At 41.5% G+C, this 25,054-nt stretch overlaps 1 protein-coding gene across 2 annotated transcripts in view; it reads right to left on the bottom strand.

The window, feature by feature from the left end:
- Positions 1–2,341: 2,341 nt before the first annotated feature.
- Positions 2,342–25,054, bottom strand: part of Atp13a4 (ATPase 13A4) — a 151,844-nt gene continuing 129,131 nt past the window's right edge. For both annotated transcript variants that reach the window (XM_046458111.2, XM_046458110.2), the window contains 5 exons: positions 17,393–17,564; positions 16,479–16,672; positions 15,345–15,433; positions 11,846–11,926; positions 2,342–6,983 (listed from right to left, as the gene is read on the bottom strand). In XM_046458111.2, coding sequence (XP_046314067.1) covers positions 6,771–6,983; positions 11,846–11,926; positions 15,345–15,433; positions 16,479–16,672; positions 17,393–17,564 — 749 coding nt within the window. In that variant the 3' untranslated portion in view covers positions 2,342–6,770. The remainder of the gene's footprint in view (positions 6,984–11,845; positions 11,927–15,344; positions 15,434–16,478; positions 16,673–17,392; positions 17,565–25,054) is intronic.

The following is a 25,054-nucleotide window of genomic DNA, read 5'->3' as shown; positions in this document are numbered from 1 at the left end:
TAGTCTTTGTCTTAGCTAAAGTTGTTCCAATGTGTTCTTTACCTACTCATTCTCTCTCCTCTCTCATTTCTCGTATATATCTCTCTTTTCATCATAGCTTTCTCTTCTGTGGGCCCTGAAAAAGTTCCTAAAAGTAGTGTGAAACAGCCGGATATAGAGGCACATGCCTGTAATCCGAGCGGCTCGGGAGGCTGAGGCAAAAGGATCTCAAGTTCAAAGCCAGCTTTAGCAATGGTGAGGCACTAAACAATTCAGTGAGACTCAATAAAAATACAAAATAGGGCTGGGGGTGTGACTCAGTGGCTGAGTACCCATAAATTCAATCCCTGGTCCACCCCCCAAAAAAAGTAGAGTGAAATGAGAAAAAATTATAAATGTCATTCCCTGTTACACTCAAACTTTGCCCCTATTCCCTTATAGCCAGTGCCTGGTTTTTAAAGAAGTGTGTGTGTGTGTGTGTGTGTGTGTGTGTGTTTGCCTCAACTCTCTTCCCTTGGTTGAACATTTTCCTATGAGACTACTCACACCCTCATGCAAATAAGTATGTGTCTCGTGCATGTTGAGATGGTCTTTGTGGCATATTCCTCTCTCTTCTGATTCCACACCATGCTCCCATACTCTCACTAGATAAATGGATAGGCAAACTTATTAAGCACAACATTGTAATCACCATACTTTGTACTTCTGGTTGTTTTTATTCACAATACTATTGTTTGAGTTAAGCTTCTTTGTACTGGATGAAAAACAGATGTTCAGCAACAAAGGAGGACAAACAAATCAACGAAATATCCCAGTGATTATATTTTTTATTCCATCATGCCACAGCTGCTTGCTGAACCCCTAAGCATGACTCTGTGCTAGGTGCAGGCAGGACAATGAGGTGACCCAGGCTTGATCCCCTGCCTCAAAGAATGTACTTCCTAGTCAAAGTGAAGTTGGGTGGAAGGCAGAGGAAGTTGAGACACTACAGAACCAGAATATAAGGGTTGAATATGGCAGGTAAAACCCAAAGGACTTGGGTGTGCCGATGCAAGGATACTCCCTCCTGGATTGACAGACCGGGTGGCTTCCTATTTGGATGTTGAGAAATAGGCAGGCTTTGAATTGTGGAAATACAAGTAAGAATTACTGACACCCCATAGAAAGAACATATGAGCAAAAGTTTTGAGTTGGAAAAAATGAGTACTGATTACTGGAAAGTTTCATTCTGAAATGAGACCAGATGTGACCAGGGGAGGGCTCTAAATTCCTTACTAAATAATGTGTACTTTGTATGGTAGATAATTCACATTGTTAAATGTTTCTGACCATGGACATGACATCATCAGATTTGGTCAACAGAAGTTGTAGAGACTTGAGTAGGAAAGATACTAGAGACCTCAGCCAGGGAGACCAGTTAAGAGGCTCTTTTTAAGCAGTCAGATGGTGATCAAGGGCCTGGAGGAGAGGAGGTTCTGCATGAGGGACATCGCCAAGAAAGAGTCCAACAACTTAGGAACTGAGTGGAGGAGGGACAGTTTGCACTCTTCATTTCATACCTGTTTGTGATTGTGAAAGTCAGGGCCATCATTTAACCACATAGCTTCCCTGATGTCACACAGAGCCACCACTCAGGGTTTGCATATTAATACAAATGCAGTGCTTAATACACACAGTGAGCCCTTTCTGCGGTATGGCCATCCTTATCCACGACTTCAGGCTCAATGGAGTCTCCATAGTCAACACGTGTACAGCCTTTATCACAGGCAGTGATTCACCAGACTTTTCATGGAGTTGACAGTCAGGAGAGGGAGCCAGGAGGGAGGAGACAGCAAGGGAACAGAGCTGGGAGAGTCTAAATGACTCCTGGAGTGCTCTGAATTCAACGCACACAGGACTCTACAACGTCCTGCATTCTTTTTCTCAGTGGATTAGCTAATTGAATCAGCAGCATCTGGCTAGAGATGAGGATTATGAAGAACCTTGATTTAGAAGTCAATAGACTCAGATCACCAATTTTCTAAGAATGTGATCTTGAACAAGTAGTTCCCTTTCAACCTCAGTCACCTGAATGGCTGCACAAGCATGACGAGAAAACAAACCAATCTCAAGGCTTGGTGACATTAGATGAAGTGCTCAGGGAAGGTTACTAGAAAGAAATGGCAATTGAGCTGAAATCTGAAGAGGAGCCCCAGTCCTGGGCAGGAGGAGAGCAGATCCAGAGCCTGAAAGGCAGAGAGCAGGCCAAGCAGGGGAGCAATGGGCCTGGCGTGTCTGGAAAGGTCAGGGGGCTCACTCCTGGGCCCTCTCAGCAACTCCAGCCGAGCTTTGTTCTGTTGTTGTTATTTGTATGTTTGTTCAATTTTGGAAAAAACAAAACAAAACATTTTATTGGTCAACTTTAGAAGGTCTTTTTAACAAATCTAATAGAAACCAAAGGGCAGACAGAATGCTATGTGGCAGCAGCTTTTAAATTAATTATGCATACAGAAATGAACATAGTTCAAAGCCAAAAGACGAATCTATACCATCCTGTGCAAAGCAGGGGCTGAATGCCTTTCCAGCAGGCTTTAGGCTTCTGCTTCAGGAGGCTGCAATCAGAAAGGGAGCTTCATCTGATCACGTGGAGCAGGCTCACAGGGCACTGGTTTTATGATGTTACACTCTCAGTCGTGGGAGGTGACCTTTCCTGAGATTGACGGTCAGGTTCAGGAGAACTTCTATGAGAAACTAAAATCTCTTTCTGAAGGAAATTATACTCATGGTGGCAATTGCATTGGATAGTCGCCTTGCTGCCAGCGTGTTTTTCAATGCTACAAACTTTTCATTTCGAAGAAAACAACATTAAAGAATGACACAGCAGGGAATTTGCTGATAGAGGACCCGCGTCTGCATTCAGCTCCTCTGCAACTAGCTGCATGTCCTTGGCCATTACTGAGCCTCTTGGAGAATCTGGAATCTCATTAGAAGTAGGGGGAGAGCAGATCTTGCCTGGCTTTCCTTCCAAGATTGCTATAAAGCCTAAATGAGAGAAAAAGTATGGAAACATTCTGCAAACTGTAAAGCCCTGTGAATAATGCAGGAATAACAGCTTGCGTGGAGTGAGGAAGTGCCTGGAACTTTGTGAAGATGTGACTTTGAGTCACATTGCTGGAAGAGAACATCCAGATTGTGTTAGCCAGAATGAAAGACTTCCCTGGAGAGAGAGAGAGGCAGAAACAGAGACAGAGACAGAAAGAAGTTTTAGGACAATAGGATTGTAGATTTACTTATCTCTTTTGTACAGAATAATTTATTATCGAATAAACTAAATACAAGTTTCTGAATAAATAATCACTTTCCCATCACCACATCGGCTACTGTACATGCACATTTCTGTGAGCACATGAGAACACTGAGGACAAGACATATTTCCACTCTCGGATTTTCGCATGTGGAGTGGGGAGAGCACAAGCCAGGGTGCTTCTCGTCAGACAAGCATTGGATACCTTGGAATGAACACATGGGAGACCCCTCTGATTATCTGAATCACTGATGATGTCCTTTTCTTCTCCGAATCTTGCTCAGGAAAGTGTATTGGGGCAGGTAACTCTATACTCACATTTGGGGCCCTCTCCCAGGATCATTTACTCAAAGTTTTCCCATACCTCTTTTCAAGAAAATACACACAGCGAAAATATTCCTGGAGCTGTTGATTAGGCAGTGAGGAGCCCTCACTCTGCCTCTTTTCTAGGCTCTTATCCCCATTAGAAGTTCCCATCCAAGGCAAAGAGCTGTCAAATTGGTATGTCCACACCAGCCCATCTGCCAAGTGTATCCATGTGATATTCTGTGTGGACAGTTGTAGTAAATGATTCACATCATGGTGTAAGACTCAGACACTGGGTGTCCCAAGTGGGGAAGGGGTTTTGCAGGTAATCAAGTTCCATCTGATACTTGACTCCCTTCTCTAATTGGTCTTGGACCAGCCACTAATACCTGCTATATTACCGGGTACACAGCCTGTGCTCCCCAGTTTTCACTTCCCTCAGAGCTGGCTGCTGGGGCTGGGGTCTTCACATTAGCTGTGGGTCCTTCCACCTGCTCTTTGCCCCTCATCCCTGTTCTGCGGGCTCAAGCACCTTCTTTTCCGTGACCATCTATCAAGTATCTGAGTGCTGCTCTCGCGGTTCCCCAGCTCCTTCCGCGCTCAGCCAGTATCACTTACTGCTTCTAAGATGCAGTTGGTCCCAAGAAGGCGGTCTTTAAGAAGAATCCCTTTGGCAAAGATTTAGGGTTGGTGGCTAGTGCGGGACAAGAGTCCTCTACCCCTGCTTCCTGCCAGCCATTGACAGTTTCTGAGATTGGAATACATGAGGACCAAGGCAAGAGCAACTCACAGCCTCAGAAAGACAAACAGATACTCTTTTTTTTTTTTTTTTTTTGGTTTTGTTTTGTTTTTAGCACACCTTTGTCCCAGGCCTGGCAGGATGCCTGCATTCATTTGAACAGAGGCCCTGTTATTAGCAAAGGGTAACCTCCTTCCACCTGGCAAATAAGAAATCCATTCTTTGCTTAACTGTGAGATCACTCTGAAAACATGCCCTACTAGAACTTTCTAATTAGGAACTATTTGGGAGCAATATAAAACTTGCTCAGAAGATTTGTGTTTGAGGTCTGGGTCTGCTCTTACCAACCTAAATCTCCATTTTCTCATCTGGGAAAGATAAGCCCTTCCTTGTGTAGTCACTGGAGAATTGTGCAATTCCAATGAGTTAGTAGAGGGAAAGCACTTGGTGAGGGGATTTTTAAAGTACTAACTGTGCACACTGTTCTTAGTCATGACGAGGTTGTGAGCTACCTCTATGCCCCTGCTATAACTGTCTACTTTTGGAAAATGAAAAAAAATCTATCTGTTTTAGAAAAAAGAGTTTTGAGCCACCATATCAGTGGTGAGGCTGTCTTTGCAGATGGAAACATTTCCTTCTGTACCAAAGGAGACAATGATTATGCAGCCTTGGGACATGGACCTCCTCATACCCTACTTTAAAATCAGCAGCAGAAGCACCGGTACCCTCATGGCTATGAGACACTGATTTTCCCAGAAGCAGCTGTAGTCACAGTCCCAGAGCTACCAACTATCCTCAAGAGCTCAGCTGGGGAAAGGGACACTGGCAGGTGCTGTTCATAGATAGCAAAGCCTACCAGGACCAGAACACTCATGTCCTGCTCAAAGCACTCATTTAGGATTTCATGTTCATGATGAAATTTTACTTTTGCTTTGAAATACTGTATGTGAATGTTCTCCTAGAATTCAATATCATCTAGTGACTTAACAGAAAACTGGGTGTTTTCTATGCTGAATTAATACAATATGAACAAGTTGTAATAGTGATAAAATAAGAGAATTTTTTGTTGTTTTCTAGAAACTGAAGGCTTAAACTTAGAAAATGCAAAGGTTATGAGGTGACTTCTATAATGATGATATATATTTTGCAAAATGCACGAGACTAAAATTTCTCAAAAATAAGAAGCAGAAAAGTGGAAACTCTTGGAGTTGAGCACATGAGATTAGGAGTTCCTAAAACAGAGACATTCACAGGGTTGGGAGAAGAAGAGTTCAGTGTATAATACTCAGGCTCTTTGAGATGCTACTTTCCTTGCTTCCCCTAGAATGTGAGTCAGAGAGCTACATCATTTGTGGGGCCCAGTGCAAAAATGAAAATGAGGCAACTTTGTTTAAAAAGTTATACCATAGAAGCAGCAGAGCATTAAACCAAGCACGAGGCCCTTGGAAGCAGGGGAACCTGTGTGGGCACAGGCCACATGTCTATGAAGACCCCCTAAGGGCTGGAGGTGTAACTCCATGGTAGAGTGCTTGTTTAGAGTGCATGAAGCTCTGGGTTCAATCCCCAGAAACACACACACACACACACACACACGCACGCACGCACACACTCACAGAACTATGAAGTCCCCAGACACAAGAGACCACACTTTCCAGCTCTGTGGCCAAATCCCTGGCTAGTGAAACGAGAGCAGAATAGACTTTGAGATGAGACTGTGAAGCACCCCATGTGGTCTCCAGTATCTTCCTTCCCCTGCCACCAGAAGCATGGAGCCCAGGGGGATCCATCAGGTCATCAGTCGGCACTGTCAGTGCAGCTGTCCTAGAGTCACCTGGAGTAAGAAAGAAGCTCCAGCATATGAAGGCACTGAGATGTGGGGGTTGTTATTGGAGCGTCGGCTGAACTTATCCTGAACAATATGTAGGGGAAACCCAGAAGCAGAGGGAGAAGCTTCAAACCTGAAAATTACTGCACAGGAAAGGAAATCAGAGAGTCAAGACTGCCATGATGATTCCCATAGATTAGTTTTTCCATCAATGAAGTAAAAGTTCAGAACTGAACTGTAGCTTGTTACGACTCTATAACTATACATAGTATGACTTCCCTTCAACTCATTTTTTTACAAAAGGAAAAAAAGAAAGACTTATCCTAAGAAGAAAGATTCTGTGTTTTCCTCGGCTTGCCAATCTCTTGACCAACTTCAATCCTTGGCCCATCCATGGTCCACCGGGTGCCTCCAATACTTTCAAAAGCCAAGAGGAATGTACTCTTCTAGGGGGTGGTGTTCTTCTCTGTAGAAAGTACTTTCTCAGACAGACTTTAATTTGTCACCATAATTTGATATTGATTTTGGTATCCCCCAAACTCCAGTTGATATTATAAGAGTCCCTCTGCTTTAACATCACTGAGACAGGTCACTTTGTCATTGTTTCTCTGTGATATCACTTGGCTATCACATTCCCTTCAGAGCTGTTCCTCATTGCTTTCAAACACAGGATTGCTGTAGGACACCCCCCTGCCACGCCCAGGCATATCAGAGTAGGAGATCTGGTTTAGCGGGGGCCAGCTGGAATCATTCGCCAAGTTCCTCTGCCATATTCGATACTGACTTTTTGATTGATAGCCAACACATTTTTTGATTGCCATCCACAGAGCTCGGTTTTCAATAATGGCCTCCTGCAAAATAAAAGTTTCTGTTTACCATCAGAGGTCAGGGCCTCTGGAGCTAAAGCACTTCACAGACCATAATAAGGCACTGTTGTTACTGCTGCTTAGATTCAGCTTAACAAAGAACTTGATCCCTAACAAATGTAAGAAGGTTTCATGAGATAAGTCTTGGTTTCTCAAACTTCACTACTTAAGTAATTTTTCTGGGAAGAAAGAACATATACTTTCTAGAACCTGGAAACCAAGCCCAAAGTGACCTGCCTGAAAGATAGACTTATTTTGAGTCTCACATCTAAATTAAATTTCAAATCACTCAATGTGCTGTCTATATTTCTCTGGTACACCCTGGCATATCATGCCTCGTCATGAATAGAGGTTGTTGAAATTAGAATACAAGCCTCCGTCTTGGAGTTGAACAGATCTGGATTCAGGTCCCAGCTCTAACAATTTCTGTGGGCAAATTAATTACCCTATCCAAGTCTCAGTGGTTAGAAGTAATAATCCCCTCCTTATGTTGATTTTAGGATACATAATTCTCCTTACAATGCAGGGCCGAGCATGGCATAGCTCCCGCCCTGTCCCCACCCTTCTTAACTACTCCTTTAACAAATGGCTGTGCACTGTGGCCCTGTCTACACATGCCTCTCTAGAAGCTTGTGGTCTGATGATATCTTATTTCATGAGAGACTGAGCCTTGAACAGAGACCACAGTATAACTTATAATGTTGAGTGCATAATAGGTTAGTGTATTAATTTTCCACTTTTATCATATTTGGTCACAAAAGTTGAGCATCGTAGATGTTACCATGAAAGAAGTGAGAAAATATGAGAACCCAAGTTGTCCCGTAAAATTAGACATGATTTTTATGTCCACCATGTATCTTTGCTAAGTTGAAAGAGTTAACTGTATGGGATTCTACAAGGAACTTTGCCAAAGACAGTGATTTTCCTAAAATTCACCCATCTTTGCTGTTTAAGTCTTATTACCCAATGAAGAATAGATGGGAACTCATCTCTTTCCTCTAAAAGAGATCATCTTCTGGAGGCTATGGAAGACCCACGTAGCCTTCATCTGCTTCGTGCAAACCTCAGGGCTCAGCCAGCAAGACTTGTTATTCTACTGTCCACAGCAGGGTTTTGTCCTCATTTAACAAGAGAACTATAGTTCTCGGTAGAGCTGGGATAAGGCAGGAACATGAGCATCAACTCGCAGCTTTTAAGTCTAATTTAACTCCAAGAAAACTTAGCAGGATTTCAAATTAAACCACACACACACACACACCCACACACACACGAGAAAGACAGAGAAAGAGACAGAGAGAGAGAGATGGAGAAACTTTAGTGCTCTCCATCTCCCCTGGAGCTTTCCTCAGTTCTAAAAGTGTGATGACCTCTGTCACCTTGCTGCTCTGGAAAGGGACACTGAAGCACTGAGAGCTTATCTGGCTTGTCACTCTACATTATAAATTAAATGCACAGCTAGGAAAAAAAAAAAGGAAAGTCTGAATAAGACACTGTTTCTTAAAAAAAAAAAAAAAAAAAAAACGAAGCCAGCCTCAGCAAAAGCGAGGCACTAGGCAACTCAGTGAGACCCTGTCTCTAAATAAAATACAAAATAGGGCTGGGGATGTGGCTCAGTGGTTGAGTGCCCCTGAGTTCAATCCCTGGTACCCACCCCCGCAAAAAGTAATAATAATAATATAAATAAATAAATAAACTTCACCACATGAGCTTTTCAGACTGGCTACAATGTAATCCATGTGCTATATATTTACACACAAATACACACACCTGATTTAAAAAGTGGAGGTGACTAATGCTGTCCATATTAGCTCTTACATCTTCTCAGCAGGAGGAAAGGGAAATAGTAAGGTCCTGTTGAAACCTGTTTGTTTTCTGCACTGCTCTAAGATTAGGGTTACAACAAGGGTTAGGATTGGGATTGGAGTTAGACCTCAGCAAACCAAGCAATACTGAGGATGTATAAAAGGAGGCCAGCCATCTTTCATGCCTGCCCTTTAAAAAACCTCTCTGGAACATCAGTGCTACAGACTGGCCAGGCAGTATGTGGTTGGTACAGCTCATCTCAGGAAACCTTAGCATCTCTGACACACATACCCAGAGCCATTTACCTACACAAGGCAGGAAAACTTAGTATCCATAATTCTCAGTTGCAACTGCCTTCACCAAAGTCTCAAGTGGTTTTGGTTATCCCTAAGTACCTGCTGACCTCAAGGAAATCAGGCAACTCTGAGCATCTGGAGATGAAGTGGAGGCACCTGGATTGGAATCTACTACCCTTCGATGTTGTTTTTCAATTTAGCAGCTACTGGGAACTAAACACTCAGGTACACATCTGTATTTCTCACTCAACATGAGAAACAAAGAAGAAACTTTACCTTTCATGAGCATCAAATTTTTACCCTTTCTATTTGGGAGCTTCTTACATTTAATAATTGAATAAACTTTAATTTAGCCCCTACTGGAATAAAGCAGAGTTTTGGATGCAGTAGCTACTAACAGGAGTCCTTGCCAACATAGTCTAAGGGCAGGTGAGAGAAGAAATGAACATGCAGATAATTATAGCACTAGTCCTCTTTCTCCTGGCAGATGGTGTGGCATAGTGCTGGAGGACATTGGCACATGACCAGCAAATACTCATGAGAAGAATTGAAAGATGAAAGGAATGATTAAAGGACTGGTAGATACAAAGTAAGAAATGGTAATGCATAAGAGATAAGGTAAATATTATGGCTTATATTTTCAAACCCCTACTATGTGCTTTTCACCATTCACATTTCAGGCTTCAATACCCTATGAGGTAAGGTGTTATTATTGGCTCCATTTTATAGAGGGGAAACAGATGCGAAGAAGTGGAGTAAATTGCCTCAATTGTCAGACAGCAAGAAAGTCTGGGAGGCAGAATTCACACCCAGGTAGACTACCCTGAGCAGCTGTTCACTACAGGTATGCTGACAGGAGAAGGGTTTCCTGGCAGATTAGGGGAGATGTTGACACTTGACCATCCTGTGGCCCACTCCCTCCCAGCTCTTCCCTGCCCACCGGAAACAAACAAACAAACAAACAACAAAAACTGTCCAAAAATCAGTCTGGCTGGGCACAGTGGTGCACACTTGTAATCCCAGGGGCTCAGGAAGGAGGGTGGTGAGTTCAAAGCCAGCTTCAGCAAAAGCGAGGTGAGCAACTTGATGAGACCCTGTCTCTAAATAAAATACAAAATAGGGATGGGGATGTGGCTCAGGCTCAGTGGCAAAGTGCCCTGAGTTCAATCCCCAGTATACAAAAGGAGGAGGAGGAGGAGGAGGAGGAGGAGGAGGAGGAAATAAAGAAAGAAAATAAAAGGTCTGAGGCAATCTGTCTAATTTTTTGGCACAGAGTACCTTTCCCAGAATCCTTTTCTAGTCAGGACAATGATGCACTTCTAACCAATGACGCCCACATGAAGTCCGCTGATGGGCTGCAGAAAACTTTTATTGACTGATTTTAAAAATTCGGATTTGAGTGATAAAAAGCTTGCTGGTGCCTCTCCTTCCATGATGAAAACAGATACATCATACAACCCTATGGGAGCTCCATGGGCAGTGACATCCAAGGTTGTAGGAGAGAAAGATCAAAGAATGCAGATCCCTAACCATACCAAGTCCTGGAGCCACCTACCTCCACCCTTCTTGTTAAGTCAATAAATATCTTTATTGTTCAAGCTACCATTATTTGAATTTTATTGTTTTTCTAACAGATTCAGAGATCAGGAAAGATTCATGAGGTGGGCGGTACTTCAGTTGTGTCATAGAGGATGAAACAGAGCTTTAGTGTGCAAACTTGGGGAAACATATACCAGATGGAGGAAACCCTGTGAGCATGGATAAGGACAAGATATACACACAAGGTTTTCCTTTAAAGGGCAAGGACCATCCTTCTATAACTCAGTTTGAGGATACCCATGGGGTTTGTTCTCTCCTCTTAATTTGGTTGCTTTGGAGACCACAGGGTTAGGCATAATGCTTCTTAAACTGTGGTCAGGCCATATCAGAAGCACCTGGCAGCCTGTCAGAAATGCAAACACTAATGTTTACGCCTACTCTAGACCTACTGAATCAGACAGCCTGGGGGTTTGCCAAGCCTTCCAGGTGTTCTGGGTGCACACTCATGTTTGAGAAACTCTGTCTTAGCATATATGGAGAAGCTCTGATGCTCTGATTCAATGCCCTATTCTGCCACCAGACACTCTGCAGACTTTGCATGCTAAGGAAGGTTTATTGAGCTCCTACCTTTACAACACCTCAGGGAAGTCAGGCTGAAAGGAGTTCATAATGATGAATACCTGATTTGTTGGGACAATCTAGTTTTATAATTTGGAGAATGAATAGAGACAGGTGGAATCCTTTATCTCACTTCTTCATGGAGGCATTTTAGGAGGCACCCCCTGTCCAACAGCAAGCTTTAAAGAAGGGAGTTCTATCTAACAGCCCTAAAGGAAGAGATACTGAACTATGTAGAAATAAAAAGGGGATCCTCAGTTCATTTCAGTGAGGACAAGGGGCAAATGGAAGCTGCAGAATAAAAGCTGGAAAAGCTGACTATGCATCTCATTTCCTATCTGTAAAGTAAAACTGATACAAGCCATTAAGTGAAAGAAGCCAGATACAAAAAGCAGCATACGGGATGATTTAATTTATGTGAAATGTCCAGAACAGACAAACCCATAGAGACAAAACGGAGATTAGTGGTTGCCAGGGGGGACAAAAGAGGTGAGTGGGGAAATGAAGAGTGCACATGTGTCTGCACGCACATGCGCACGCACACACACACACACACACACACAGTGATTATCAGGCCATGAGGGCACTTACCTCCACAATAAGAGACACAAAAAAATTGGAGCTGAGCATGATGAGGATGTAGACCCTCCACAGGACAGGCGTGCAGAGCAGCTGGCAGGGGGTGATGAAGCACAGTTAGTCTTAAGAACAAATACATTTTCACCTGAAAAGTCTTCACGTTCACCATGTATGTTTTCACAGGTTACAAACCACATAAGTAATATGTATATACCAATTTATGTATGTAGGTAGGTAGGAGTATTACATACATACATATAAAGAATTTCTGTGCAAATATACATAGAAAAAGTGTGGAAGGCTTGTATTCAATGATTCCAACAATTTGATGATGATGATGATTGTTTTATTCTTCTTTCTTTTCTCTGTAATGTATAAATTACCTAAAATAACTTTGCTCAGTTGGCAATAAAAATAGATAATAATCAAAACTTTTTTTCTGCCTGCTTTGTTTTATTTTTAAGAAGGAACACAGGAAAAGGGCTGTACTCCCAAGCAGTGGGTACTTATGTCACACCTCCACCTTGGACAGCATTATCCTCTTCCCTCTGGTGCCATCTCTCCTTAGTCGAATCCTGCTTTTGAGTACTGGGTTGGGGCTTGTGCCTGCAGCTGCATGGGCTGTGTCCTCAAAGGGAACTTGACAAAGGAGCAATTGGAGCTGGAGTCAAGATTATCACTACCTGTCTTTTTACACACTTTTTCAGTGTCTTCCCTAACTCCTTCCCACACCATGCTTGACATATATGGATGTGTGCTGAATGAATGAATTAACTGATAAATGGATGGATGAGTGGGTGGAAGGATGAAGAATGAATGAAAAAAAATCAAGTACTCTCTGATATACCCAGCAGTCCTGAACCCTGCCTCAGACACTGGTGGGGGTAAAAGCTGATGCAGCTCTATAGAGAACAGAGCTCTCAGAATTAAAAATTAAAATCCATTTCTAGGAATTTATCCCAGAGATATCCTTGTACAATGGGTGAAATTATATATGTGCAATGTTATGTTATTGTATCTTTGTTTGTAATAGTGAAAAATTGGAAATCATCTAAATGTCGATTAATAGGGGACTACATATAAATTATGGTATATGTCTAACATGTGCCATATAATAAAATACAATATATATGTGTGTGTATATCTATAAAATAATATTATGTTGTCAGTAAATGTAATGAGGGTTTATGTCCTGGTACGAAACAATTACCAAAATACACAGTGGCATGAAAGAAGTGAGGTGTAAGTCATAGCAGCTATGAAGATGTTCTATTCAGATCTCCTGCAGTTAGAAAAATGAATAATGGATGTCCCAACTAGTATACTCAGAATGCAACACCACATCCACCTGAAAGCCATATTTCTCATGGGCTGCTCATGGCCCATAAATGTGGATGACATAGATCCTCATGAGACTTGATCCTGTGAGATTCCAGATACTCCTGACAGGCTATTTTGGCTCCTCTTCCTTGGGACTGCACTGCAGGCTCAGTCTGCTCAGGCAGCCTCCATCCTTCCATCTCTCCTTCACAAGGTCAGGCCCACAGAGCAGGATGATGCCTCTCCCCACCTCCCCTGGCTTCCTACTCTTTCCTCCACAGGCAGCTCCTCCAATAAATAAATCTCTTACAATAATCACTGCCCCCACCTTGATATCTACATCTCAGAATAATGAATAAATATAATAGTTTGTTATTATTTATGTAAAAACGTAGATGATATGCACATAAGAAATATATACATATACTTCTGTACATATGTATAAAATAAGTGTGAAGTTATATAACATAAATTGGTCATTGGTTGCCACCAGAGGGGAGGTAGGATGGGAGAGAGATTTCACTATATTATAATTTTTGAATTTTAAACCATGTGAATGTACTCCCTATTTAAAAAAAAAAACTATTTTTTTAAAAAAGAGCAGTATCTAGGTTGCAAAACAGTATGATTCCATTTAAGATAAAATAAATTTCATAAATTAGTCAATGCACATTTATAATACATGAATTTTGAAGGATAGAAGGATATAGTGAATAATATTATAATTCTCCTTGCCTGCATATTCTAAATCTTCTTTAATGAACTCATATGTTTATGCAATAAAAAGAAACATAATTATTTTCAAAGTGAACAATAATTCTTGGAGGGATCCTCTGGTCAGAATGGCGATGACTCCACATAGTTTCCCTCCAACCAAATAGGTTCCCGGCTTTGTTACAGCAGGTGTCCAGGCTTTCTGGGTGTCTTCCTATACTTAAGAGTGTGCTTAAACCAACATGGCTAAACCTTAACTTCTGCAGGATTAGGAAGGTTAGCTTGTGGATAAAGTCTATGTATTTCTACAAGCCATTATTCTAGTTAATGAAGACATTTGACAATGGTAACACTGCTAACCAAAATAACACAATTATAAAGATGAAGAAACTAAGATAGATATTTTGTTAGAATGTCAAAGTCACCATGAGCTCATGAAGGTGTGCTGGTTTTGCATGCACTGTATGTCCAAAGTGCTTGTCTGAATTTAGCAACCTAATGTACGCTGATCAGTTAGTCATTCCTTCGTCATTTTGTGCTTTTCGCTGAATAAGGCACTGGTAACACAATAATGAAGAGGATATGATCTTGGCCCTGTTAAAACTAATCTTCTACACAGAGAGGCAAGCAAAGCACTAGGTTAAAATATACACCACACTATTTTTAAAAAGCTCAGTTCCTTTATCCAGCACTTCTGAGTGTATTTACTGATGTAAAGAACATTTAGCAATGATTACATCTGAATTCAAAAGTGGAATAGACTGGAGGAATCAAAATACTTGCTCTTCCCTTGTTTGAGTAGGTGAAAGTGTGGTATCTCTTAGGGTTTCAAAGGTGTCCCAATATTATAAAATGTAAGAGAGTGCATGAGATAGAATTGGGCTCTTTGAGTAAGTTTTCATACATTAAGTATGAACATGCAGAAAAATGTGTTTTTAAAGAGGGGGAAATGTGAATATAGATTTGAGAATCAACCTAAAAATTGTTGCAGGCAAACTGTTTTAAACAGCTTTAAAACAGAAGCACTTAGAAGAAAATTCTCTTACATATTTGAGAGAAAATGTATAAATAGATTTATTCCACTCTTACAGGGGATCTTTTAAAAGAAAAACTCTCAATACTTTTCAAAGGCTGCCTTTATTCTCAGGAAATCCAGACTAGATAGAATTATTTTTCCTGATCAGCTTAAATTTAAAAGTAGGTTTAAATTCAGCATTTTAAAACTCTGCCATTCCAAAAGTGTATAATTGGTGTTAAGAATCCATGTCAATCATGTGCAACCACAAGAATAAGATCCTAATAGAATAAGTTACACTCCATGTATGTATAATGCGTTAAAATACACTCTATTGTCATGTATGTCTAAGAAAGACAAATAAAACAAAAATCCATGTCAATTGCAATTGTGACCTGATTTTTAAAGTCAGGGTATAACAAAACTGTAAAACATCATCATATCCCCAGAGATAAAACTTACATCCAAACTTCTATACAATTCTGGAATATCAGCAAATAGAATGAATATACACACGCACAGCTGTATAATCAGCACAAGGACAAATATATCTGAGGAAATAAGAACACAAGCTATCATTTTGAGAAATCAGAGTATGAAGTGTCACATTTATTGACAGACATACTCTAGATTAGCATTAAATTTACTTGATTTCTACATCAAACACAGCATAATAGATGGCAAGCACTCATTTCTATGCAATGGGACTCACATCTGTAATTTTCAAGCATATCCTTGAGGCAAGTGGTAATTTCCACATGCATATTATAAGTTTCAATTAATAAAAATGGTAAATATCTAGAGATAGAACATTGACAGAATACATTTTCAATAAATGCTGTGAAGACATTCAAGTATCTGGCTCTCTATAATACAACTCATCTGTCTCAATTTTTTTCTGGAAAAGAAAGGAGGGCTATAAATAAAAATATTTTTAAATTGCAATTATATAGAGGTCAGCATTCAGTGACTCCTCAGCCTAAGAAAGAGAAAGACAAAATAATTTTCCTTGAACTAATATATTTTTATAAGGATATTGATTCTTCAACTTGTGCTTCTCAATCTCCCCAGTTGGAGGGGAAGGGCTTATATACATATTAATGACCCAGAGACTAAATAGTAACCCACTGCCCAAATGTAAGAAGACAAGAGGTATTTCAGCAGAGAGCCTCCTCAATCCTCTTTACAGGTTTCTCCAGGCTGGACCTGCTCCCAACCCAACACCACATAATAGCGTTCTGACCACTATCTTCATGACAGAAGACTGGTTCCAACTGACCCCTCTTCCCACCTGCCAGAATGAATTCTGACAAGTAAGGAAATAAATCAATCTTCTCAATTTGGAGTGATCCCCAAAAAAGACACCTAAAAACATCAGGTGAAGGGAAAAGATGGGGAGGGAAGCCTCTGATCTAATGCAGTTTTAAAGTAAGGAGCAAGAACCCCAGGGGTGAGGCTGCACACGGTGCTTTACAGAGCTCTAGAGTGGGATTTAGGAGACACAAGGTGAGTCCACTTAGCTGTTTCTTGTGTGGCCTGAGCATTTCTATTCTCTCTTATGACCCTTCACCTCTGATCCCATACAACTTTACTCACAGTTTGTATAGGTGGGCTGCCTGAATGGTTTTCCTTTAGAGAATATAAAAGCCACAATGATACAGTTGATTGTTCCCAAGAACCATATAGTAGTGTTCTCAAAACTTGTAAAGGCACTATTACTTCCAACTTTTTCAGGAACAGTTGGAGAAATGTTTAACTTTGAGATGCTTTGATTTTGTGCTGTGCAGGCACTGAAAGAGAACAAAAACAGATAATGAAGTAAGGTGACAAGCCCTATGAAGCACTTGTAATCCATGAGACTCCATGCCAGACAATGTCCAGAGCAGGCACTCAGCACTTCTATAATTACTTATGCTTGGTTAAATAATTAGAAGAAATAAACCCACAATGATAGACCTACATGTTAGAAGGATGGATTGATTGATGGATGGATAGTTAGACAGATTGATCGATCAATAGATGATAGATTCAACTGGCTATTTATTCATCAAATTGTGTACCCACTGTGTAGATTAAAAGTACACAGGAAAGAGATGAGTAAATCATGATTCTTCTCTTGAGTGGCTTAAGATCTCTGATCATTTATAAGTCATTTGACCATATAATTTATCATTGAACAGGGAAAGTTTTGAAAGTAAAAATTTTAATAATTTCACTGTGACATGAAGTAACGGCAGGCAGCTTAAACGGAGGCAGACCGAGCAAACTATGGTCTATGGCCATCCAGATGGTAATATTTGTATTATCACACAGTATAGAGAAGATACAATGAATGATACCATCAAACTGTGCTACAGAGAAGAAACAACGGCTAGAAATTTGCCCAAAGTACTTAAGGAAGGCAAGATCATTTTGCAGGTTGAAAACTCATTCGCTTCCTTTCATATTGGTCAGATTGTGTTTGACAGAAATTAGAATGTGAGAAGCTGGAATTGAGGCTGTGATCATACCTGTGCAATTCCATAGAATACCAAGGCTGTTTCTGAACCAGGATGAAGCCAACAATATGCATGGCCAGGCTGAGAAGAATGTTGAGAATGACAGAAAGCAGCAGAGGTGGGGAGATCAGCCGTCCCGCAGGTCTGAAGGGCACCAGCTTGGGGTAAGCACCGTTCAGATTCACTACAAAATAAAGCCAAGTTTTATACTTATGAGCTCAGGAGAATGTTGTATTCTTGATGAGAAGGATGGAGTGACTTCTTTGGCCCACACATGTGAGGAAATGAACAAATTGAACGACAAGTGTGTGTTCTCTCACAAACTGAGGGAACAAAGCAATGAATGGATTCAAATTCAAGTCAGACGAGAAATTCTTAAAAGAGCAAGATGACATTGTTTTGCCTATTAAGTAGGCAAAGGCTATTTATTAAATTATAGGTAAGGGAGTGATGAAGTACACCTTCTCAGGAAGTGCTTGTGGGAACACAAATTGATGCCAAAGTTTTGCAGAGCCATTTGGCAATAAATAAGAAAAGATAGGAAAATGTTCATGACTTTTAACATAGTTACTCCATTCTGGAAATTCATTCTACATTAAAAGAAAATAATTTTTAAAAAAATGTGGAAAAGAGGGATCCAACATGGCGGCGAGAGGGGAGGCAGCGCTTTCAGTACCTCCTCAACAAAGGGGTCAGAGAGACGCATGGATACGCTTAGATATGACCTGCTGAGAAACTCCTAGCAAAATTCCACTAAAGAGAGACCGGCCGGGAATTGGAAGGATTTTTGGAGGTGACAGTCTGCGCTAGACGAGTGAATCTCCGCCACGCAGCGCAGAGGTCCAGACCCGCCAGCCGCTGCCCGCGCGACTCGGCGACTGTCGGCTGCCTGCACGCGGCCCGCGTCAGGGCGGATAGCCTCCGAGGCGCAGCGCAGCGCAGCAGGAGCGGTGCAGGGACTCTAGGAAGAGGTCTCTCGCCAAGCCTTCATGAAATAGCAAACCGGGAGCTGAAACCAACCAGAGACAGACCAGTCCCACCCCTCCCTTCGGACACTCTGGCAAGGAGCCTGGGGCCTGCCATAGCAGAGTGGTGACATCACCAGAGTTCCGCCGACAGAATTCCTTCCCAGCGGAATCCACATTAGCAGGTGTGTGACTCCCACCCCCTCCAGATACAAGCAGCCAGGAAACCACCGGGGGCGTGTCTGTAGGGAAGCAGAGGGGACTCCAGATCCCCACCTCCCCTTAACACCAGCGGCGACACCCAAGATCTTAGCCGCCAGTTTCTGGGGGCGTGCCCACCAAAGGGGTCCTGAAAAATTTAACTGTTGGTTCCCAGATCACCCCACCACAGCACTGGGGCTTAATTGAATGACAGAAAGGGTGTTCATCGTTCGGGATATAGGACACGCGGTGGGGCTGCAAGTGTAATCAGATCCTTGGGGAACCGCCTCTGGTGAACAGGACCTGGCTGGCTGGCTGGGAGGAGGAACAGGGGGAGGGGCCGGATAAGTGAAAGGGCTCTGGACTAACAGGATTGAGAGACTCCCAGGAGCCACCGTACAGGGATTTCTGTCAGCACATAGAGGGCAGAAGCTCAGCTCAGAGGGCACAGCTCCGCCTATTGGAAGAGAAGAAAATGGGATTCAGCCATAGAACAGGGGATGCCAGCATGGCAGAGATCTGATGTCATCGGAGAGCGGCCGAGGAGAAAACTTCATCGGTGCCAGCGGCGACGGAAACAGTTGGTCCCCTGGTAGGGAGGGTGAGTCACAGATACCCGAGTCTCTCTCGCTTTGTCGTCGAGCCAGAGGCGAGGAGAGGGGCCGCCGCCCACGCCCGCAAGGTAGGAAGACCTGCGACCAACCTGCAGATCAGGCCCAGCGGTCTGCAGGCGTGGTAAGAGGGGCAGGGCAGAGCCACCGCCCGCGCTGGCAAGGTAAGCAGACCTGCGACAGACCTGTGGATCAGGCCCAGCGGCCTGCCAGCGTGGTACACACTTCACCCCAACTGGAGTAGGGGCAGAGCAGAGCCTTAGCCCGCGCCCAGATCAGGCCCAGCGGCTCGCCTGTGTGGTGGTCAAGTGACCCCAATTGGAGTGGGGGCGGAGCGGAACTGACACCCTTGCCCACAAGGTGGGCAGACCTGCGACCAACCTGCAGATCAGGCCTAGCGGTCCCCGGGCGTGGTAGGAGGGGCAGGGCAGAGCCTTCGCCCCCACCTGCAAGGTAGGCAGACCTGCGACAGAACAGCGGATCAGGCCCAGGGGTCCGCGGGCGTGGTAGACACCTCACACCAATTGGAGGAGGGGCAGAGCAGAGCCCCTGCCCGCACCTGCAAGGGAGAATTTTCAACTATACAAGAGCAACATAAATATATAGGGGGGGGAAAAATTTCAAAAACACAACAGTTTCACCAAGAAGAAAGAAACGCAAGCAGTATGAAAAGACAAGGAAAGAAAGGACTACAAGCAATGCAGGTCAGCTCAACTTTAGAAGAGGTAACAGCTGCAGCAGATGGAATGTCAGATAAAGAATTCAGGATATATATGCTTCAGATGATCTGGAGTATCAAGGAAGAAATTAGACAGCAAAATCAGACAATGAAAGATCACTTCGACAAGGAATTACACAAACAAATCCAGGAAGCAAAGGATCAACTATACAGGGAGATAGAGGTTATAAAAAACAAACAAACAGAAATCCTAGAAATGCAGGAAGCAATAAACCAACTTAAAAACTCAATTGAGAGTACTACCAGCAGAGTAGAACACTTAGAAGATAGAACATCAGACAATGAAGACAAAGTATTTCAACTTGAAAAGAACATAGACAGCTCAGCAAGACTGTTAAGAAACCATGCGCAGAACATCCAAGAAATATGGGATAACATTAAGAGACCAAACTTAGGAGTCATTGGGATACAGGAAGGTATAGAACTCCATACCAAAGGAATGAGCAATTTATTTAATGAAATAATACGAGAAAACTTCCCAGACTTGAAGAATGAGACAGAATCCCAAATTCTAGAAGCCTACAGGACGCCGAATGTGCAAAATTATAAGAGATCCACACCTAGACACATTATAATGAAGATGCCCAACATACAGAATAAGGAGAGAATTTTAAAAGCTACAAGAGAAAGGAAGCAGATTACATTTAGGGGCAAGCCAATCAGGATAACAGCTGATCTTTCAACACAGACTCTGAAAGCTAGAAGATCCTGGAATAACATATTTCAAACACTGAAAGAAAATGGGTTCCAACCAAGAATTGTGTATCCAGCGAAATTAAGCTTCAGGATGGAAGATGAAATTAAAACCTTCCACGACAAACAAAAGTTAAAAGAATATGCAGCTAGAAAACCATCTCTTCAAAACATCCTCAGCAAAACATTACAGGAAGAGGAAATGGAAAATAACAATGAAAACCAACAGTGGGAGGTAGGACAGTAAAGGGGGGGGAATAATCAAAGAGGAAAACAAACCATGTTTAGTAACATAAATAAACAAATATGGCTGGAACAACAACCCATATCTCAATAATAACCCTAAATGTTAATGGCTTAAACTCACCAATTAAGAGACACAGGCTAGTAGAATGGATCTCAAAACAAGACCCAACAATATGCTGCCTACAGGAGACGCATTTGATAGGAAAAGACATACATAGGCTGAAGGTGAAAGGTTGGGAAAAATCATATCACTCATATGGACTTCGGAAAAAAGCAGGAGTGTCCATACTCATATCAAATAAAATAGATTTCAAGCCAAAGTTAATCAAAAGGGATAAAGAGGGACACTACATACTACTTAAGGGAACCATACACCAACAAGACATAACAATCATAAATATATATGCCCCAAACAATGGCGCAGCTATGTTCATCAAACAAACTCTTCTCAAGTTCAAGAGTCTAATAGACCACCATACAATAATCATGGGAGACTTCAACACACCTCTCTCGCCACTGGACAGATCTTCCAAACAAAAGTTGAATAAGGAAACTATAGAACTCAATAACACAATTAATAACCTAGACTTAATTGACATATATAGAATATACCACCCAACATCAAGCAGTTACACTTTTTTCTCAGCAGCACATGGATCCTTCTCAAAAATAGATCATATATTATGTCACAGGGCAACGCTTAGACAATATAAAGGAGTAGAGATAATACCATGCATCCTATCTGACCATAATGGAATGAAACTGAAAATCAACGATAAAAGAAGGAAGGAAAAAGCATACATCACTTGGAGAATGAACAATAGGTTACTGAATGATCAATGGGTTATAGAAGACATCAAGGAGGAAATTAAAAAATTCTTAGAGATTAATGAAAACACAGACACAACATATCGGAATCTGTGGGACACATTGAAAGCAGTTCTAAGAGGAAAATTCATTGCTTGGAGTTCATTCCTTAAAAAAAGAAAAAACCAACAAATAAATGATCTCATGCTTCATCTCAAAATCCTAGAAAAAGAAGAGCAAAACAACAGCAAAAGAAGTAGAAGGCAAGAAATACTTAAAATCAGAGCTGAAATTAATGAAATCGAAACAAAAGAAACAATTGAAAAAATTGACAAAACTAAAAGTTGGTTCTTTGAAAAAATAAACAAAATCGACAGACCCTTAGCGATGCTAGCGAAGAGAAGAAGAGAGAGAACTCAAATTACTAGCATACGGGATGAAAAAGGCAATATCACAACAGACACTTCAGAAATACAGAAGATAATCAAAAATTATTTTGAATCCTTATACTCCAATAAATTAGAAGATAGTGAGGGCATCGATAAATTTCTGAAGTCATATGATCTGCCCAGATTGAGTCAGGAGGATATAGACAACCTAAACAGACCAATATCAATTGAGGAAATAGAAGAAACCATCAAAAGACTACCAACTAAGAAAAGCCCAGGACCGGATGGGTATACAGCAGAATTTTACAAAACCTTTAAAGAGGAACTAATACCAATACTTTTCAAGCTACTTCAGGAAATAGAAAAAGAGGGAGAACTTCCAAATTCATTCTACGAGGCCAACATCACCCTGATACCTAAACCAGACAAAGACACTTCAAAGAAAGAAAACTTCAGACCAATATCTCTAATGAACCTAGATGCAAAAATCCTCAATAAAATTCTGGCGAATCGGATACAAAAACATATCAAAAAAATTGTGCACCATGATCAAGTAGGATTCATCCCTGGGATGCAAGGCTGGTTCAATATACGGAAATCAATAAATGTTATTCACCACATCAATAGACTTAAAAATAAGAACCATATGATCATCTCGATAGATGCGGAAAAAGCATTCGACAAAGTACAGCATCCCTTTATGTTCAAAACTCTAGAAAAACTAGGGATAACAGGAACATACCTCAATATTGTAAAAGCAATCTATGCTAAGCCTCAGGCTAGCATCATTCTGAATGGAGAAAAATTGAAGGCATTCCCTCTAAAATCTGGAACAAGACAGGGATGCCCTCTCTCACCACTTCTGTTCAACATAGTTCTCGAAACACTGGCCACAGCAATTAGACAGACGAAAGAAATTAAAGGCATAAAAATAGGAAAAGAAGAACTTAAATTATCACTATTTGCAGATGATATGATTCTATACCTAGCAGACCCAAAAGGCTCTACAAAGAAACTATTAGAGCTAATAAATGAATTCAGCAAAGTGGCAGGATATAAAATCAACACGCATAAATCAAAGGCATTCCTGTATATCAGCGACAAATCCTCTGAAATGGAAATGAGGACAACCACTCCATTCACAATATCTTCAAAAAAAATAAAATACTTGGGAATCAACCTAACAAAAGAGGTGAAAGACTTATACAATGAAAACTACAGAACCCTAAAGAGAGAAATAGAAGAAGATCTTAGAAGATGGAAAAATATACCCTGTTCATGGATAGGCAGAACTAACATCATCAAAATGGCGATATTACCAAAAGTTCTCTATAGGTTTAATGCAATGCCAATCAAAATCCCAAAGGCATTTCTTGTAGAAATAGAGAAAGCAATCATGAAATTCATATGGAAAAATAAAAGACCTAGAATAGCAAAAACAATGCTAAGCAGGAAGTGTGAATCAGGCGGTATAGCGATACCAGACTTCAAACTATACTACAGAGCAATAGTAACAAAAACAGCATGGTACTGGTACCAAAACAGGCGGGTGGACCAATGGTACAGAATAGAGGACACAGAAACCAATCCACAAAACTACAACTATCTTATATTTGATAAAGGGGCTAAAAGCATGCAATGGAGGAAGGATAGCATCTTCAACAAATGGTGCTGGGAAAACTGGAAATCCATATGCAACAAAATGAAACTGAATCCCTTTCTCTCGCCATGCACAAAAGTTAATTCAAAATGGATCAAGGAGCTTGATATCAAATCAGAGACACGCCGTCTGATAGAAGAAAGAGTTGGCTACGATCTACATACTGTGGGGTCGGGCTCCAAATTCCTCAATAGGACACCCATAGCACAAAAGTTAATAACTAGAATCAACAAATGGGACTTACTCAAACTAAAAAGTTTTTTCTCAGCTAAAGAAACAATAAGAGAGGTAAATAGAGAGCCTACATCCTGGGAACAAATCTTTACTCCTCACACTTCAGACAGAGCCCTAATATCCAGAGTATACAAAGAACTCCAAAAATTAGACAATAAGATAACTAACAACCCAATCAACAAATGGGCCAAGGACCTGAACAGACACTTCTCAGAGGAGGACATACAATCAATCAACAAGTACATGAAAAAATGCTCACCATCTCTAGCAGTCAGAGAAATGCAAATCAAAACCACCCTAAGATACCATCTCACTCCAGTAAGATTGGCAGCCATCATGAAGTCAAACAACAACAAGTGCTGGCGAGGATGTGGGGAAAAGGGTACACTTGTACATTGCTGGTGGGACTGCAAATTGGTGCAGCCAATTTGGAAAGCAGTATGGAGATTTCTTGGAAAGCTGGGAATGGAGCCACCATTTGACCCAGCTATTCCCCTTCTTGGTCTATTCCCTAAAGACCTAAAAAGAGCATGCTACAGGGACACTGCTACATCGATGTTCATAGCAGCTCAATTCACAATAGCAAGACTTTGGAACCAACCCAGATGCCCTTCAATAGACGAATGGATTAAAAAAATGTGGCATTTATACACAATGGAGTATTACTCTGCATTAAAAAATGACAAAATCATAGAATTTGCAGGGAAATGGATGGCACTAGAGCAGATTATGCTAAGTGAAGCTAGCCAATCCCTAAAAAGCAAATGCCAAATGTCTCCTTTGATATAAGGAGAGTAACTAAGAACAGAGTAGGGACGAAGAGCATGAGAAGAAGATTAACATTAAACAGAGACGAGAGGTGGGAGGGAAAGGGAGAGAAAAGGGAAATTGCATGGAAATGGAAGGAGACCCTCAGGGTTATACAAAAGAACATACAAGAGGAAATGAGGGGAAAGGGAAAAATAATACAAGGGGGAGAAATGAAGGTCAATGGGGGGGTAGAGAGAGAAGAAGGGTGGGGAGGGGAGGGGAGGGGGGATAGTAGAGGATAGGAAAGGTAGCAGAACATGACAGTCACAAGTATGGCAATATGTAAATCAATGGATGTGTAATTGATGTGATTCTGCAA

This window comes from Marmota monax, unplaced genomic scaffold (genome assembly GCF_021218885.2).
Source record: "Marmota monax isolate L192 unplaced genomic scaffold, Marmota_monax_Labrador192_F-V1.1 WCK01_AAM20220418_F8-fsc00052, whole genome shotgun sequence".
NCBI lineage: Eukaryota > Metazoa > Chordata > Mammalia > Rodentia > Sciuridae > Marmota > Marmota monax.
The sequence above is the reverse complement of the archived record's forward strand: the minus strand, read 5'-3'. Positions and strand labels throughout refer to the sequence as shown.